The sequence below is a fragment of the Bos indicus x Bos taurus genome, chromosome 8, assembly GCF_003369695.1.
Source record: "Bos indicus x Bos taurus breed Angus x Brahman F1 hybrid chromosome 8, Bos_hybrid_MaternalHap_v2.0, whole genome shotgun sequence".
Taxonomy (NCBI): domain Eukaryota; kingdom Metazoa; phylum Chordata; class Mammalia; order Artiodactyla; family Bovidae; genus Bos; species Bos indicus x Bos taurus.
Window position 1 is genome coordinate 23,136,623 of NC_040083.1, and position 17,153 is coordinate 23,153,775.

The 17,153-nt window shown below is 37.7% G+C and overlaps 1 protein-coding gene across 1 annotated transcript in view; it reads left to right on the forward strand.

Annotated features, from left to right (window-relative positions):
• HACD4 (3-hydroxyacyl-CoA dehydratase 4) overlaps positions 1-16,873 on the forward strand; it is a 29,400-nt gene extending 12,527 nt beyond the window's left edge. Inside the window, exons 4-7 of the mRNA XM_027549146.1 lie at positions 7,188-7,300; positions 11,652-11,758; positions 14,316-14,441; positions 15,605-16,873. Coding sequence (XP_027404947.1) covers positions 7,188-7,300; positions 11,652-11,758; positions 14,316-14,441; positions 15,605-15,684 — 426 coding nt within the window. The 3' untranslated portion in view covers positions 15,685-16,873. The remainder of the gene's footprint in view (positions 1-7,187; positions 7,301-11,651; positions 11,759-14,315; positions 14,442-15,604) is intronic.
• Positions 16,874-17,153: the final 280 nt, after the last annotated feature.

The window sequence follows — 17,153 nt, forward strand, 5'->3', positions numbered from 1 at the left end:
GACATAGCCTACTTCATAGGCTGGGATTTGATCTTGTTCATCTTGCCATGTCCACTGGGATTCAGAATAGTGCACTCAATAAATATCTATTGTTTGATGAATAAATAAATATATACAAATAGTATTTAAATACTTTTGTCTTACAGATAATAATTGGTGACTTTTCAACATTTAAGGGTATGTTTCTGAAGTTCTCAACAAAAGTTCATAGGATTAAAGTAGTTTGGGTTATCCTTTTAGTAATGTAATAGTCTTTGAAGCTACTACTCAAAGACTAATTAAACAACTACTTGATTTTTAAGACTGTAGAAAGTCTCTCTATAGTTGAAGGATGATTTTTACCCCTTCAATAGTTTCTAACTAATTTGTTAGCTGCCATTAAAAAGTAACATTTTAATTTTAACAAATTAAATTCTTTGACAAAGAACACTTTAATTTTAGTCATGGCTTAATCTGGAGTTCAGAATTCCCAAACAGAACATAAAACTGCAAAATAGTTTTATAGTTACCATATTTTTGAGTTGGTCACATTACCACCATGTTTAATGTGGCCCAAGTTAGTGTTTTCACTGTGCTTTTATTCTGCCTGTTTGAGTTGCACAAAATATTACAAGACCCTGTATTAGTAATTGTCATGTTCTCATAGGATTTGTCTAAAATTACAAAGTGCTAAGTTGTCCCAAGGATAAAGCTCTAAATAACTAGTCAACCATTATATGTAAAGAAAGTAATAAATTTTAAAAATATATTCTTGAAAATTGTTTTGGTGTTGATTCAGAAAATCAAGGAGATTCTTTTAAGTTTTAACTTTTCAGGAGAGGCTTTTTTTTTTTTTTTAATAGACTGTGACTTAGACTTTATATCTGCTTCCTTGGTGGCTCAGGTGGTAAAGTGTCTGCCTACAATGTAGGAAACCTGGGTTCAATTCCTGGGTTGGGAAGATCCCCTGGAGAAGGAAATGGCAACCCACTCCAGTACTTTTGCCTGGAAAATTCCATGGACTGAGGAGCCGAGTAGGCTACAGTCCATGGGATCGCAAAGAGTTGGACATGACTGAGCAACTTCACTGGTTCACTGATAGACATTATATGAGAGTCAGATCAGATCAGTTGCTCAGTTGTGTCCGACTCTTTGCGACCCCAAAAATTGCAGCACGCCAGGCCTCCCTGTCCATCACCAACTCCCAGAGTTCACTGAAACTCACGTCCATCGAGTCAGTGATGCCATCCAGCCATCTCATCCTCTGTCGTCCCCTTCTCCTCCTGCCCCCAATCCTGCCCAGCATCAGAGTCTTTTCCAATGGGTCAACTCTTTGCATGAGGTGGCCAAAGTACTGGAGTTTCAGCTTTAGCATCATTCCTTCTAAAGAAATCCCAGGGCTGATCTTCAGAATGGACTGGTTGGATCTCCTTGCAGTCCAAGGGACTCTCAAGAGTCTTCTCCAAAACCACAGTTCAAAAGCATCAATTCTTTGGCACTCAGCCTTCTTCACAGTCCAACTCTCACATCCATACATGACCACAGGAAAAACCATAGCCTTGACTAGATGAACCTTTGTTGGCAAAGTAATGTCTCTGCTTTTGAATATGCTATCTGGCTTGGTCATAACTTTCCTTCCAAGGAGTAAGCGTCTTTTAATTTCTTGGCTGCAGTCACCATCTGTAGTGATTTTGGAGCCCAGAAAAATAAAGTCTGACACTGTTTCCACTGTTTCCCCATCTATTTCCCATGAAGTGGTGGGACCGGGCGCCATGATCTTCTTTTTCTGAATGTTGAGCTTTAAGCCAACTTTTTCACTCTCCACTTTCACTTTCATCAAGAGGCTTTTTAGTTCCTCTTCACTTTCTGCCATAAGGGTGGTGTCATCTACATATCTGAGGTTACTGATATTTCTCCCGGAAATCTTGATTCCAGCTTGTGTTTCTTCCAGTCCAGCGTTTCTCATGATGTACTCTGCATATAAGTTAAACAAGCAGGGTGACAATATACAGCCTTGACGTACTCCTTTTTCTATTTGGAACCAGTCTGTTGTTCCATGTCCAGTTCTAACTGTTGCTTCCTGACCTGCATACAAATTTCTCAAGAGGCAGATCAGGTGGTCTGGTATTCTCATCTCTTTCAGAATTTTCCACAGTTTATTTTGATCCACACAGTCAAAGGCTTTGGCATAGTCAATAAAGGAGAAATAGATGTTTTTCTGGAACTCTCTTGCTTTTTCGATGATCCAGCGGATGTTGGCAATTTGATCTCTGGTTCCTTTGCCTTTTCTAAAACCAGCTTGAACATCAGGAAGTTCACAGTTCACATATTGCTGAAGCCTGGCTTGGAGAATTTTGAGCATTACTTGACTAGCGTGCGAGATGAGTGTGATTGTGTGGTAGTTTGAGCATTCTTTGGCATTGCCTTTCTTTGGGATTGGAATGAAAACTGACCTTTTCCAGTCCTGTGACCACTGCTGAGTTTTCCAAATTTGCTGGCATATTGAGTGCAGCACTTTCACAGCATCATCTTTCAGGATTTGGAAAAGTTCAACTGGAATTCCATCACCTCCACTAGCTTTGTTCCTAGTGATGCTTTCTAAGGCCCACTTGACTTCACATTCCAGGATGTCTGGGTCTAGGTCAGTGATCACACCATCGTGATTATCTGGGTCGTGAAGATCTTTTTTGTACAGTTCTGTGTATTCTTGCCACCTCTTCTTAATATCTTCTGCTTCTGTTAGGTCCATACCATTTCTGTCCTTTATCGAGCTCATCTTTGCATGAAATGTTCCTTTGGTATCTCTGATCTTCTTGAAGAGATCCCTAGTCTTTCCCATTCTGTTGTGTTCCTCTATTTCTTTGCATTGATCGCTGAAGAAGGCTTTCTTATCTCTTCTTGCTATTCTTTGGAACTCTGCATTCAGATGTTTATATCTTTCCTTTTCTCCTTTGCTTTTGGCTTCTCTTCTTTTCACAGCTATTTGTAAGGCCTCCCCAGACAGCCATTTTGCTTTTTTGCATTTCTTTTCTATGGAAATGGTCTTGATCCCTGCCTCCTGTACAATGTCACGAACCTCATTCCATAGTTCATCAGACACTCTATCTATCAGATCTAGGCCCTTAAATCTATTTCTCACTTCCACTGTATAATCATAAGGGATTTAATTTAGGTCATACCTGAATGGTCTGGTGGTTTTCCCTACTTTCTTCAATTTAAGTCTGAATTTGGCAATAAGGAGTTCATGGTCTGAGCCACAGTCAGTTTCTGGTCTTGTTTTTGCTGACTGTATAGAGCTTCCCCATCTTTGGCTGTAAAGAATATAATCAATCTGATTTCGGTGTTGACCATCTGGTGATGTCCATGTATAGAGTCTTCTCTTGTGTTGTTGGAAGAGGGTGTTTGCTATGACCAGTGCATTTTCTTGGCAAAACTCTATTAGTCTTTGCCCTGCTTCATTCCATATTCCAAGGCCAAATTTGCCTGTTACTCCAGGTGTTTCTTGACTTCCTACTTTTGCATTCAAGTCCCCTATAATGAAAAGGACATCTTTTTGGGTGTTAGTTCTAAAAGGTCTTGTAGGTCTTCATAGAACCGTTCAATTTCAGCTTCTTCAGCGTTACTGGTTGGGGCATAGACTTGGATTACTGTGATATTGAATGGTTTGCCTTGGAAATGAACAGAGATCATTCTGCCATTTTTGAGATTGCATCCAAGTGCTGCATTTTGGACTCTTTTGTTGACCATGATGGCCACTCCATTTCTTCTGAGGGATTCCTGCCCGCAGTAGTAGATATAATGGTCATCTGAGTTAAATTCACCCATTCCAGTCCATTTCAGTTTGCTGATTCCTAGACTGTCGACATACACTCTTGCCATCTCTTGTTTGACCACTTCCAATTTGCCTTGATTCATGGACCTGACATTCCAGGTTCCTATGCAATATTGCTCTTTACAGCATCGGACCTTGCTTCTATCACCAGTCACATCCACAGCTGGGTATTGTTTTTGCTTTGGCTCCATCCCTTCATTATTTCTGGAGTTATTTCTCCACTGATCTCCAGTAGCATATTGGGCACCTACTGACCTGAGGAGTTTCTCTTTCAGTATCCTATCATTTTGCCTTTTCATACTGTTCATGGGGTTCTCAAGGCAAGAATACTGAAGTGGTTTGCCATTGCCTTCTCCAGTGGACCACATTCTATCAAATCTCTCCACCGTGACCCGCCCGTCTTGGGTTGCCCCACGGGCATGGCTTAGTTTCATTGAGTTAGACAAGGCTGTGGTCCTAGTGTGATTAGATTGACTAGTTTTCTGTGAGTATGGTTTCAGTGTGTTTGCCCTCTGATGCCCTCTTGCAACACCTACCATCTTACTTGGGTTTCTCTTACCTTGGGCGTGGGGTATCTCTTCACGGCTGCTCCAGCAAAGCGCAGCCATTGCTCCTTACCTTGGACGAGGGGTATCTCCTCACCGCCGCCCTTCCTGACCTTCAATGTGGGATGGCTCTAGCCCATTAAAAAGCAAAGGTGAAAATGTCTCAGTGTGTCAGAACAAGGAATTTAGAATGACATGGTCTAGATTTTGCTTCCACATCTGTAGCAAGTCATTTTCACTTTGTAAAATGACTACAAAGAACGCTTTCTTTGTAAAAGGCAGAAAATGGCAGTAGCACTTCCTGGGGTTGTTATGGAGATTAAATGAGATGGCATGTGTTTAGACACAGGCACAAAGTAACCAGTAATTTTTTTTTTTTTAACCAATTTAGGAATATTGCCAACTATATTCTCCCATTGTCTTGCCATTGAATGGTCAAGATAGAGTTAAATAACCATCAGATAATTTGTTAATTAGATGGATATCATCGAGGGGGTGATGGGTCTTCACATACCTGTATGGATGTGGTTGTGTTCTGGGGGGCATGCTTATTGCCTCTCCTATGCAGTTGGGATTCCATCACCGATGTACCACAGTCCCTTAAGTGATTATTTTCAACAGTGTTTCTTTGTGCAGCTCCAGCCCCTCTTTGGAGAGTCTTTTCCCTCCCTACTCATCAATTGAGGGGCAGCCTGGCATTACAACTCTGGAAGCCAGGAGACTCAGGGTATATATGTTTCCAGGTCTGCCTCTAGGTTGGGCAAATCACTTGATTTCTCTGGTTCCCAATTTCCTTGTTTGTAAAAAGGTGGGGTTGGGTATGTATCTAGCAGGGCTCCTAGAGATCTGTCTTATCAGAAGTAGCTTATGTTCTTTGGTGGCTCAGATGGTAAAGCGTCTGTCTACAATGTGGGACACCTGGGTTCGATCCCTGGGTCGGGAAGATTCCCTGGAGAAGGAAATGGCAACCCACTTCAGTACTCTTGCCTAGAAAATCCCATGGACGGAGGAGCCTGGTGCAGGCTACCGCCCATGGGGTCGCAAAGAGTCGGACACGACTGAGCGACTTCACTTTCACTTTATGTTCTTTATTTCAGTAGTCAGCCATGTAATTAGAACTGTGTTTGTGTGCACGCATTCATGTGTTTATCTCCTGAGATTTTGATCAAAAATTAGATAATTTTCCCAATTAGCAGACACTGATGAAATGTAAGATTAGGCAGTGCCTAAGTACTTGTTTGCTGCTAAGATCTTGTTATCTGAAGGTTGCTGTGTGTCACTGCAGCAAGCTCGGGTCATTCAGTAATTAATCATTTCAGTTAAGTCTACTTCATTACATAAATATGGTTAAGTCAAGAAACTAGAGCATTGAAAGAAAGACTAACAAAAGAAAAACTGCCATGTAGGTAGCTTCCATCGATTGACTAAGGTTTGAATTGTGTCTAATTTCCTTAGCTAAGTAAGGGCCCTCTTGACTCACCAATGTGGTTATAAGCACGCTGATACAGCTTCTACATGTGAATTTCTGATCCTCTGGCCTGATATTGGCAAATTTTGGATTTCTCTGCACTAGGTGATTTTCCAGGACTAACAGGCTGTGATTCAAAGTCACAGATTATCCAAGTCTTTTCTCCCTGATCCACTTTAAAAATAAAGACAGCTACTGAAAGACACAAGTCAGCCCTCGTCTTTATCACTAATATGCTCTCACAATCTCAGGGATAGTTTCCTGTGACCACTGTGAGGAAAGTAAAATATTCTGTTAAAAGCCAACAAAAATGCAGAATATACAAAGTATATTAATACAGCATAAGAATACATATATTTAGATTGGAAAGAGGAATGTGTATTTTGAGGTCAGTAATAGGAGCTAAGCCATAAGTGTGTGAATTCTCAGTGATTTACAAATGCTTACTGACTTGGAAAAAATATGAATTTGTGAATTCTTTCCACTTTCCACTAGTGTATGAGGGTTAGGATTATAGTATTTCCCACCTCTCAACTCTTAACACCCCTGCACCACCCCCCCCCCCCAAAAAAAAAACTATGGTGGCTTCTTGGTTGGATGAAATGGAAATTTCTTGGCCTGACATTCAAAACTCTTCACAAGCAGCATGTTTTCAGTTTTATCTCCCATGGTTCTGTTTGTGCACTTCCTTTCTGGCCCTCAGGGATGTTTTGGCCCCCAGCACAGCTGTGTTTTCACACCTCCACGTCTTTGCTCTGGCTGCTCCCCAGGATGCCCACTCTCCTATCCAGTCTACCTGATAAACCCTGTCCATTCCTCAAGATCCAGCTGAAATGTTGCCTGTCTCCATGTATCTCTCTGCATCCTTTTCCCACACAGTCTATCTCCCCCACCTCTCCTCCCATACATGGCCCTTTAAATGACAGCATTATTCACACTGTGCTGTAGTGACTGCCCCACATTCTCTTACCGGTGCTGCCCTGTGTAGCAAGGATGAGGCTTTTCATTGTATATGTTGTCTTAGCTCCTGATATATAGTGGACACCCAATGAAAGCTTGTCAAAGTGAGTAAAACCATGTGTTCATGTGTCACAAGAAGGGACATGCTGTGATTCAGATGAAATATCTGTTATGTTTTTATCCATTACGTTCAATTTGGAGAATACAGAAAAAAAGAAACCAAAAAGGAGGAAATGAAATTCATCCATAACCTTACTCCCCCAGAGATAATATTAATTGTATAACATACATATTTAGAGTTAAAGCATATTTCTTAAGAGGAACTTTGGTTTTTAAAATTAGAAAATTACCTACATGCTATACAGATGATCCTAATTCTTGACTTTGCTATTTCTTTTGTTAGCTCACAGAAAGAATAATTGTCCTTTTTATGGTGATCACCAGTCAAGAAGAAGTCCAAGAGAAATACGTGGTGTGTGTGTTATTCATCTTTTGGAATCTATTGGATATGGTTAGGTAAGGAGGCAAAATAACCTCTTAAAGCCAGATTACTTTCTACAGTGAAACCAGTATTAGTTGCCTGTGTTTGATTGCTCAGAGATAAGTACATAACCTCTTTTCATATTATTTTATCTTGATATAGAAATGTATTTTTTATGCTCTCCATAATGGGCATATCAAAGATAATGAAAACCTACCATGGTATTACAAAAGCAAATCAGTGCATTCAGGCATAACACCAATTGGGAATAAACCTCACAGCTGTTTGCTAATGAAAGGCATTCTCTGCAATTGCTCCAGTACATGTTACTTTAATAAACAAAGCCAGACTTTTCTATCATAGTCACAATTTACAAAGTTGGTTTCAAGAGTATTTTAAATATAGGGCTTTATCTCTCTGGGGTGAAAAACACACCTCCACAAACATGTGTATACAGCTCCAGCAGGTTCAAATAACTGAAGCTCGTTCATGAGCTCACTGGGAATCCTTGGACCTCAGGTTTAGAATCCTTGTCCTAGTTGGTGTTATGTTGACTTCTAAATTCTAAAGCTTTGCAATAAGATGAGCCTAGTAGTATCTCTACCAGCAATGGTGTAAAATAGCCTCTTTGCACAGTGGCTCACTTTGGAGAGGTTCCTAACTGCTACTTCTTGAGAATTGTCCCTCTTGCTGGAAAGACCTGGATGTGAATGGGTAACAAAAGTCCACAGCATTTTAGCAGAGGTTATATAAATTCTTTCTGTCAAAATCTTGGCTGAGTTAACATATTCTAAGTAGAATGATTAAAATGAAATATTTTGTTGAATTAAAATGACTATAATTCTTTGTTATATATAACTTAGTTATTTCTCACTTTTACCTGAAAGATTTGTGGACTTGGGGCAAACTTTAGGGACTTTTATAGCCTGTGAGTTCCTGTTTATGAGACATGGAGCCTCATCTGGGACTGTGTCTTGCTTTCTTGTTGTTGTTTTTTTTAATGTACATCGTTTTTTAAAGTCTTTATTGAGTTTGTTACAATATTGCTTCTGTTTTATGTTTTTGTCCTTTGGGCCACAAGGCATGTGGGATCTTAGCTCTCTGACCAGTGATTAAACCTTCACTCCTTGCATTGGAAGGGGAAGTCTTAACCACTGGACTTCCAGGGATGTCCCAGGGAACTGTGGCTTTCTGATGTTTTATTCTCTGTATGCTCACTTCTTTCAGTATCAGTCCAGTCTCAGATAAGTTCAGTAGACCCATTAGAGAACAAAGTAGTTTTGGCATTGAGAGTAGTATTGTGATGTGATGGAAAGACTTTGGGACATAGAAGTAGAAGATCTCAAGATGAACCTCACCTCTACTACTTATGCTTGGACAAATCACATAATCTTAAAAATAACAGCAGTGGGATAATTCATGGACTTTAATATTTACCCTTTTAAAGTATAAAATTTGTTGGTTTTAGTTTATTCAAAGATATGTGTAACAATCACCACTATCTAATTTAAGACCATTTTCATTGCCCCCCAGAGGAGCCCCAAATCCATCAGCAGTCATGCCCCCTTCCCTCTTCCTTCCAGCCTCTGGCAACCTCTAATATACTGTCTGTATGGATTTGCCTGTTCTGGATGGTTCATATAAATGGAGTCACATGACATGTGCTTTTTGTGATTGGTGTCTTTCACTTAGTATAATGTTTTCAAGGTATAGCCGTGTTGTAACAGGTATCAATATTTATTTCTTTTTTGGCTGAATAATATTCTGTTACATCGATATACCAATTTTTATTCATTCATTTGTCAGCTGATGGACTTTGGGATGTTTCTACTTTTTGGTCAGGAGGAATACTGCTATGAACATCCATGTACAAGCTTTTGTGTGCACATATGTTTTCATTTCTCTTAACCTAGGAGTGAAATTCCTAACTGCTTAACCATATTGAAACTCTTTTTTTCCTGTGTAAAATGGGGGTAGAATTAACTTCCAAGTTTACCTTAGAATGATGTTTTGAAAAGCAACTTCCTGAAACTGATGAAAGTATCTGTGAAAACTCCACAGTAACACGATGGTTAATGGTGAAAGACTGATCTTTCTTCCAAAGATCAGGAACAAGACAACAATGTTTACTCTTGTCTCTTTTATTCAACATTACACTGAAGTTCTAGGCATGGCAGTTAGGCAAGAAAATGGTATAAAAGTCATCTACATCAGAAAGGAAGGAGTAAAATTATCTCAGATGATACAATTTTATGTTAAAAAATCATAAGGAATTCACTAAAAGCACTAGAATAAGCTAGTTCAGCAAAGTTGTAGAATACAAAATGGATATACATTTGACCCTTGAACATGTGAGGGTTGGAGTGCTGACTTTCTGCACAGTTGAAAATCCATATATAACTTTTCATATATAGAGTTCCTCTCTGTCTGCAGTTCTGTGTCTGGATTCAACTAACCAGCGAGTGTAGCACTGCAGTACTTACTATTGAAAAAAATCTTCATGTAAGTGGACCCACATAGTTCAAATCTGTGTTTTTCAAAGGTCAGCTTTACAAAAATTAAATGTATTCTACCCATTTTCAAGGGCCTATCCTAAAATAAAATTAAGAAAACAATTCCATGTACAATAGCATCTAAAAAGTACTTAGACATAAATTTAACAAAAGATGTGCACAAGTAGTGCACTAAAAACATTGTTCAGAGAAATGAAAGGAGATCTAAATACATGGAAAGATGTCCCATGTTTGTGAGTTGAAGACAATGTTTTTAAGATGGAACAGTTCTCAAGTTGATCTTCTGCATTCCAGATTCAATGCAGAAGTTGAGAAGCTGATCCTAAAACACATATGGAAACCTCAAGAAACCAGAGTAGCCAAAAGAATCTTGAAAAAGAAGAACATAGTTAGAAGATTCGCACTTCTCAATTTCAAAACTTACTACAAAGTAAAAAAAGTTGCACACATCAAGAGTGTGATACAGACATAAAGATATAGCATGGAATAGAATTGATAATTCTGAGATAAACTTCCGAATTTATGGTCAGTTGATTGTTGACAAGATGCCAAGATCATTCAGTGGAGAAAAATAGTCTTTTGGAATAATCTTTCAGTCAAATGATGCTGGGCCAACTGGATATCTACATGCAAAAGAAGGAATTCGGTTTGTTACTCCACACCATATATAAAAATTAACTCAAAATGGATTAAAAACATAAACAGAAGAGCTAGAACTATAAAACTCAGAAGAAGACATAAGGGTAAATGTTTTTGATCTTGGATTTGACAATGGATTTTTAGGTTTAAAACCCAAACCACAAGCAACAGCAAAAAAGAGACACACTGGACTTCTACAGAAATGATTTCTAAACATATGCAAAGATTCTTACCTACTTTTTTAATAAGAGAAAAAAACATCAAAGTAGTGAAATGCCATTTTTTCCTTGTATTGGTAAAGAACAAAAAGTTTGATAACATGATAACATGTTGGTGAGTGCTTACACTACTGATGTATATTATATATAGTGTATACACAGAGATAAGCATAGGCAAAGGATTTTGGAAAGAGTATATAAGAAACTGGCATTGGACATTGCCTCTGAGAAATGGAATGAGGATCCTGGAGTGAATGAAAGATTTACTTTACTGCATTCGTGTTTTCAAAGTTTTGGATTTTGTTTTGCCGTATGTATGCACTGCCTGCGCCAGTAGTTCTAAGTGTGGTCCCTGGGCCAGTGGCCTCAGCATCACCTGGAGCTTGTTTGTAATACAAATTCTCAGGTCCCTTGAATCAGATGCTCTGGAGATGCCTAGCAATTTGTGCTTTAGCAAGCCCTCTGAGTGATTCTGATGTATGCTTAAGCTTGAGAAATAAAAAGATATTGACTACTTCATCTGTTACATCACAAAGGCAGGTTTAAAATCACCTCCTGTACTCAACACAAGTTCCTAAGGCCCGTTATTTAGTTGTTTACACAGGATGGCCCATTTTAAAAAAAAGTTTTAAAATTATTTCCATAGATATTTATAGGTCTGTCTGTCTTAAGAAACTTAGCTGCTGTATAAAATGGGTTTGGCTTCCAAGTGAAATTGAAGTCACTATTTGAGGAAACTTGTAACTGTAATTTGCTAAGGGACAAGAGTTACATTTTTTCCTCTTTACCTCTATAATTATCTATGATCCACCCCACGAGACAAGCCAGACTGACATGGTTCCTCTCCATCCGTTTTTTTACCTCTTCTCCTGCTTACATTACAGGAAATAAAGTAAGGAATTTGCATGCTCTTTGGTTTTACCTGTGTATTCAGTTACAAAGTAAAGTGTTTTCTTCTCCTGTTATTTCCCAGACACCAGCAGCAAATGTTGATGAGCAAACTTGTCTCCTTTCAGGTACACTTACAGCATGTTGTCAGTCATTGGAATATCCTATGCTGTCTTGACATGGTTCAGTCAAACCCTGTGGATGCCAATTTATCCTTTGTGTGTTCTCGCTGAAGGTAGGAAAAGAGTGACTTTCTGTATTGTTTACTGACAAAGCAATAATGGTTCACAACACTTTCTGATGATTAAATTACTATTTTTGCCACTGTTCAGCTGACTCAGTGTTATCTCTCCTGGCATACTTCCCTTGATGCAAAGAAGCAAAGCATTAAAAAGCAAAGTTAGAGGAGGAAGCAGTTCTGCACAGTAGACAAAATATTGGATGAGGAATGAGGACATCTGAGTGCAGGCCCTTACCTTCATTAACTCGCTGAGTTTTGGGTAAATCATTTAACCTCTCTGTTTCCTCATCCAAAGGGGGTTTAACATTTAGTGACTCAGTGATTATTTTTAATGCATAGAAATTCAGTTCCCCCTAGCAGGACTAGCCTTCCCACTTACCAGCTATTGTGCAGCCTACTTTGCCAGAGACAATGAACTCTACATATAGATTAATCATCGGTTTCTCAGGGAAACATTTCTCAACTTCCTCATCTACACCAGTTCCCACTATGAATCTCTTTAGTAAAACCTTAGCAGTAATTAGACATTTGCATGATTCTTTGATTAATATAGATTTCCCTGTCTAGTCTCTAAGCTTCACAGGAATACGGGGTTGTCTTTGTTTCTTCCTTCCTTTCTCTTATGAACCCAATGTACATGATCAATAAACAATGAATTATTAAATACAGTGTGAAGTAAGCTGATTACTAAGCCTAAATGTAAAACTTAAGCTTAAAATCAAGTGGTTAAACATCTATTTGCAAAGAGCTTGAGGATATTTGTGGAATATATGCTTCCTTCTGTAATAGATTTAGGAGACAGGAAACTCTGAAACGGACATGATAAAAGTTTTTGAAAACCAAAGGCATAAAGAAATGAAGAGAGCACATGTTAAGGTAACTAAGGGAAAACATATAGAAATATTTAACATAAAATGATGGTGACATTGATAATAATTGTAAAGTATATATGATACCCACATGTTTTCTATCCACCAATGACCAGAGAAAAAGAGCTTATATTCTAGTAAATCATATTAAGTATCATCTTAAAATATGTTTTGTTTTCAAAAGGAAGAATTATTGAGTTTTGAAATTAGACTATGCCAAAAGAATCTAGAAAATCTTAAAAACCATAAAAAATGGATTGCACATTTATTTGAGAACAAAATTCCTCACTCATTGAAACATTTATTAAGTACCTTCATTTGTTAGATAATATAAAAATACTGTAAAGAATATATAAAGTAATAAAGTAGAAATATGACTAATATTTTCCTAAGAATAAAGGACGAATAAATATGTAGCAGACTTTTCTTTTTATTCCGTAATTGTAAGCCTTCTTGTTTCTTAGGAAAGCTTTGTATATGGTTGCTGTAAAATGCATATTCTTTTATTAAAATTAGATTCATATACTTATTCTTGCAATTAAGAAAAGCATATGCAGAAACATTTTGAAAGCATATATAACAAAATATTGATAATGATTAATTCTGGGTGGTGGAATGTAGGTGACTGCAATTTTGTACGTTTCGATATATTTCCTTTTTTTTTTGGTGTCAAGTGCAGACTCTATGCTGATGCCACTGTCTGGCTATAAAAGCTGTAGGCACCTGACTTTTCCTCCATCTTTTAAGGAAAGAAATTAAAAATAATAATTTTAGACTCAAAATAAGTTGCAAAAATAGTGCATTGTTGCCATGTACCTTCACCCAGCTTACCTTGATGACAACATCTTACAAACCGTAGTACATTGTCTTTTTATCCCATGAAATGTTATTAAAGGTCTATATATGGGGTATAATTCCATAGAATATTCAACTCTTTATTTGACAAGAGCCTCCTCCTTCAAAGTAATTGGAGGCCAGCATTTCTCACACTATTCCTCAGAAGTTTTATTAAGTACTGCTGGGGATGGGGAAGAAGAAGCAGCTCTTCCAAGACCAGTTAAACTGAGGAAATGGGTGAAACCAGTTTCTTTATTGCAGAACTTGACAGAATCTCCATTCTACCAATGTGTGTTGTGAAACTCTAAGAGGAAAATATATGAAGCATTTTCCATGTTCACTCATCTATCACCACTACTTGTGGCTAAGAGGACAGGTATTTTGAGATACCATTTTTGGTACAAACCACTATGTATAAAATAAATAAGCTAAAAGGATATATTATACAGACAGGGAATATGGCTGATGTTTTATAATAACTATAAATGGAGTATAGCCATTTATACTTCACTATACGAAATCATGAATCACTCTGTTGCACACCTGAAACTTATACATCAACTATACCTCAATAAACAGAGAAACACAGTAAACTCTTTCTATGTAGGCACAATAAAATAAAACAAGGATAAAAATTTAGCAGATCCCACTGCTGTAATGGCCCTGCCAATCTGATCTTCAGTGCATTTCCATACCAAATTATAGCTTTGGCAAAAGGATTCAGCAGTTTTCACGGGGTTGTCATTATCAAATTCAGAATATCCTTCAATTGTGCTAACATACATACATATCCATGTAGCAAGGTAAGAAGGGAAACCTTCATGATTCGTTTTTTCTTTAAACAGCATTTACCATCTATCAGTCGCTGCCTTATTTCGAATCATTTGGCACTTACTCCACAAAGCTGCCCTTTGACTTATCCTTCTATTTCCCATATGTGCTGAAAATATATCTCATGATGCTGTTTGTAGGTAAGTGGCTTTTCTGTTTTGTTTTTGCATTCTTCCTGTGCTTTTTGGTTTGTGCTGCCATCTACCTTGGTATCAATGGAAAGGTCTGTAAACATGCAAGAGATGATAGAGGATACCTGGAATGATGACCTGGACCTTATTACTTATTAGTAAAGCACTTAGAAGTTATTTCTAATGGTTTTTGCAGGACATTATGAGATCAAATATATCACTGTATGAACAAAAAGAGTTTTACTGGCAGAAAATGTAACTGCTTTGTGTATGAAATTTTCACCAACAGACACAAGCATCTACAAAGAAAATCAGGATGTCAAACTAAGTAAACTTGGCTATCTTTGGATTTCCCATTTGTATCTGTTTCTGATTCCTGTTTGTTTGGCCGTATGTGCTAGCATTTCCTAGCAGGCAAGTGGGAGTAGGTGCTAAAGACTCAAGAAAAATATATGGAGCTGAGAAAACCTGATCGATTAATTAATCTGTCCAGGAAATCGAGAAACAGACTTCTGTTGTTAAATTTTAGTTTCATCAGCTCTAACCTTCATACATCCTTAAGATAAGTATTACCTCTAGAAGATAACAACTATCAGGTATGTAAGAACAACACATAAAAAAGAAGACAAATGTGAAACTTTGGGGGGAATGGAGAGAGCTAAAGAACGGGGAAAAGTTCCTTCTTTGTAATATGCAAAACAGTAAGATGGAGGAATTTACTTCCCCTTCTTCAGAAGATCTGATCACTCTTTAAGTATTCTTCTTTGAGTCTCCTTTGCAAGTGTCCTCTTCCTGGACTCCAGGCAGTACGCTGTATTTCAAAACCATGGTTCTTTCCAAAGAAATTGTTGCTGCTGCTGCTAAGTCACTTCAGTCGTGTCCGACTCTGTGTGACCCTATAGACGGCAGCCCACCAGGCTCCCCCGTCCCTGGGATTCTCCAGGCAAGAACACTGGAGTGGCTTGCCATTTCCTTCTCCAATGCATGAAAGTGAAAAGTGAAAGTGAAGTTGCTCAGTCGTGTCCGACTCTTAGCGACCCCATGGACTGCAGCCTACCAGGCTCCTCCGTCCTTGGGATTTTCCAGGCAAGAGTACTGGAGTGGGGTGCCATTGCCTTCTCCAAAGAGATGGTTAATCAATCTTACTTTTGCCATTTTCTTCTCTACCTTAGGAATGTATTTCACCTACAATCATCTTTATTCAGAAAGACGAGACATCCTCAGAGTGTTTCCCAATAAGAAGAAAATGTGAAGCATAGCACTGGGATGTGACATGAGAAAGAAGAGGCTTGTGGAGTCAGCTGCAGGAAACACAACACCGGAAGTATTCTGGTGAACAGATATCTAGTATTTGACAAAAATCCATAACATGGAATAATTGCACTCCTCCCCAGAACTCTTGACATACACCACAGTCTGTTTTTCCCACACATTGTTTTTAGTTCATATACTCTTCACAACCTGTTTCACCAAAGCTGTGAATTTTACACAAGTTAAGTTTGTATTGTGTGAAGCCTGATTATTTTCCTGTAAAGTTAATGAGAAATAGGATTTTAACTGGAGTAGATTCAATTAAACTAAGAAACCAAAGTTGTTAACTTAAATGACATCTATTTACATCTATTTCTTTTCACTTCTGAGTTCCCATGTAGCAGCTAATCTGTGGGAGGGGAGTGGTGTGTAATATGCCCTGTACTTTTCTAGAATAGCCCATTTTATAGACTGATATCACTGTGCCCATAGTTAACACCCACCTTAAACATTAGACAAACTTGGAAAATAAAACATTTTTCCAAACACTGAAAGAGTATTGTTAATATTACACAAGTTGTTTGGACTTTGCTGTCTTAAAAGAGGACCCTGAGGAAAACAGAACAGACTTTGTTTCACAAATCATGCCCCATATTCCTTTCTTGGAACATTTAATCAGGCCATATACATACCTTACACGGAGATAAAAGGTACACAAATATAATAAATCAATTTAAAGAAAACTGAGAACTAGTGATGCTTCAGATTATTACTGAATTATTGCTAATTACTGTAAACCATATGTCATCACTTACAGTTTTTAAAAATGTTCCTTTCTTTGAAGATCTAAAATATATGTGAATAATTTACTAATAGAATTTTTGTACCTTCAGTATATCATTCATTTTTCTTGAAAGAATTATAAAATCTTATTATCCAGTAACTATGTAAAGTGAACGTGAAATCACTCAGTCGTGTCCAACTCTTTGTGACCTGTGGACTGTAGCCCACAAAGCTCCTTTGTCCATGGGATTCTCCAGGCAAGAATACTGGAGTGGGTTGCCACTTCCTTCTCCAAGTAACTATGTGAGAAAGAGTACTAAATATTGTGTTAACAATAAGAACCAAGTAATGGGGATGTCATTATAATAATGGGTAAACTTATTTCCACTAAATAAAATATTTAAAAAGAAACAATTGAGTATTACTAAAGATAGTTGGTGTATTTATGTAGTTATAATTTTTGGAATTTTAAAATAAATGTTAAAATTATCCTTGTAAGAAGCTACATTTTATTTTGCTTTTGTTTTGATTGGAAGTATAGTTGACTTAAAATATATGTTAGTTCAAGTGTACAGCATAGTGATTCAGTATTTTTGCATTATTTGCCATTATAGGTTATTTTAAGTTAATGGGTATAATTCCCTGTGCCACACAGTTGCTTAACGTTTCATTTATAGTAGTTTGTTA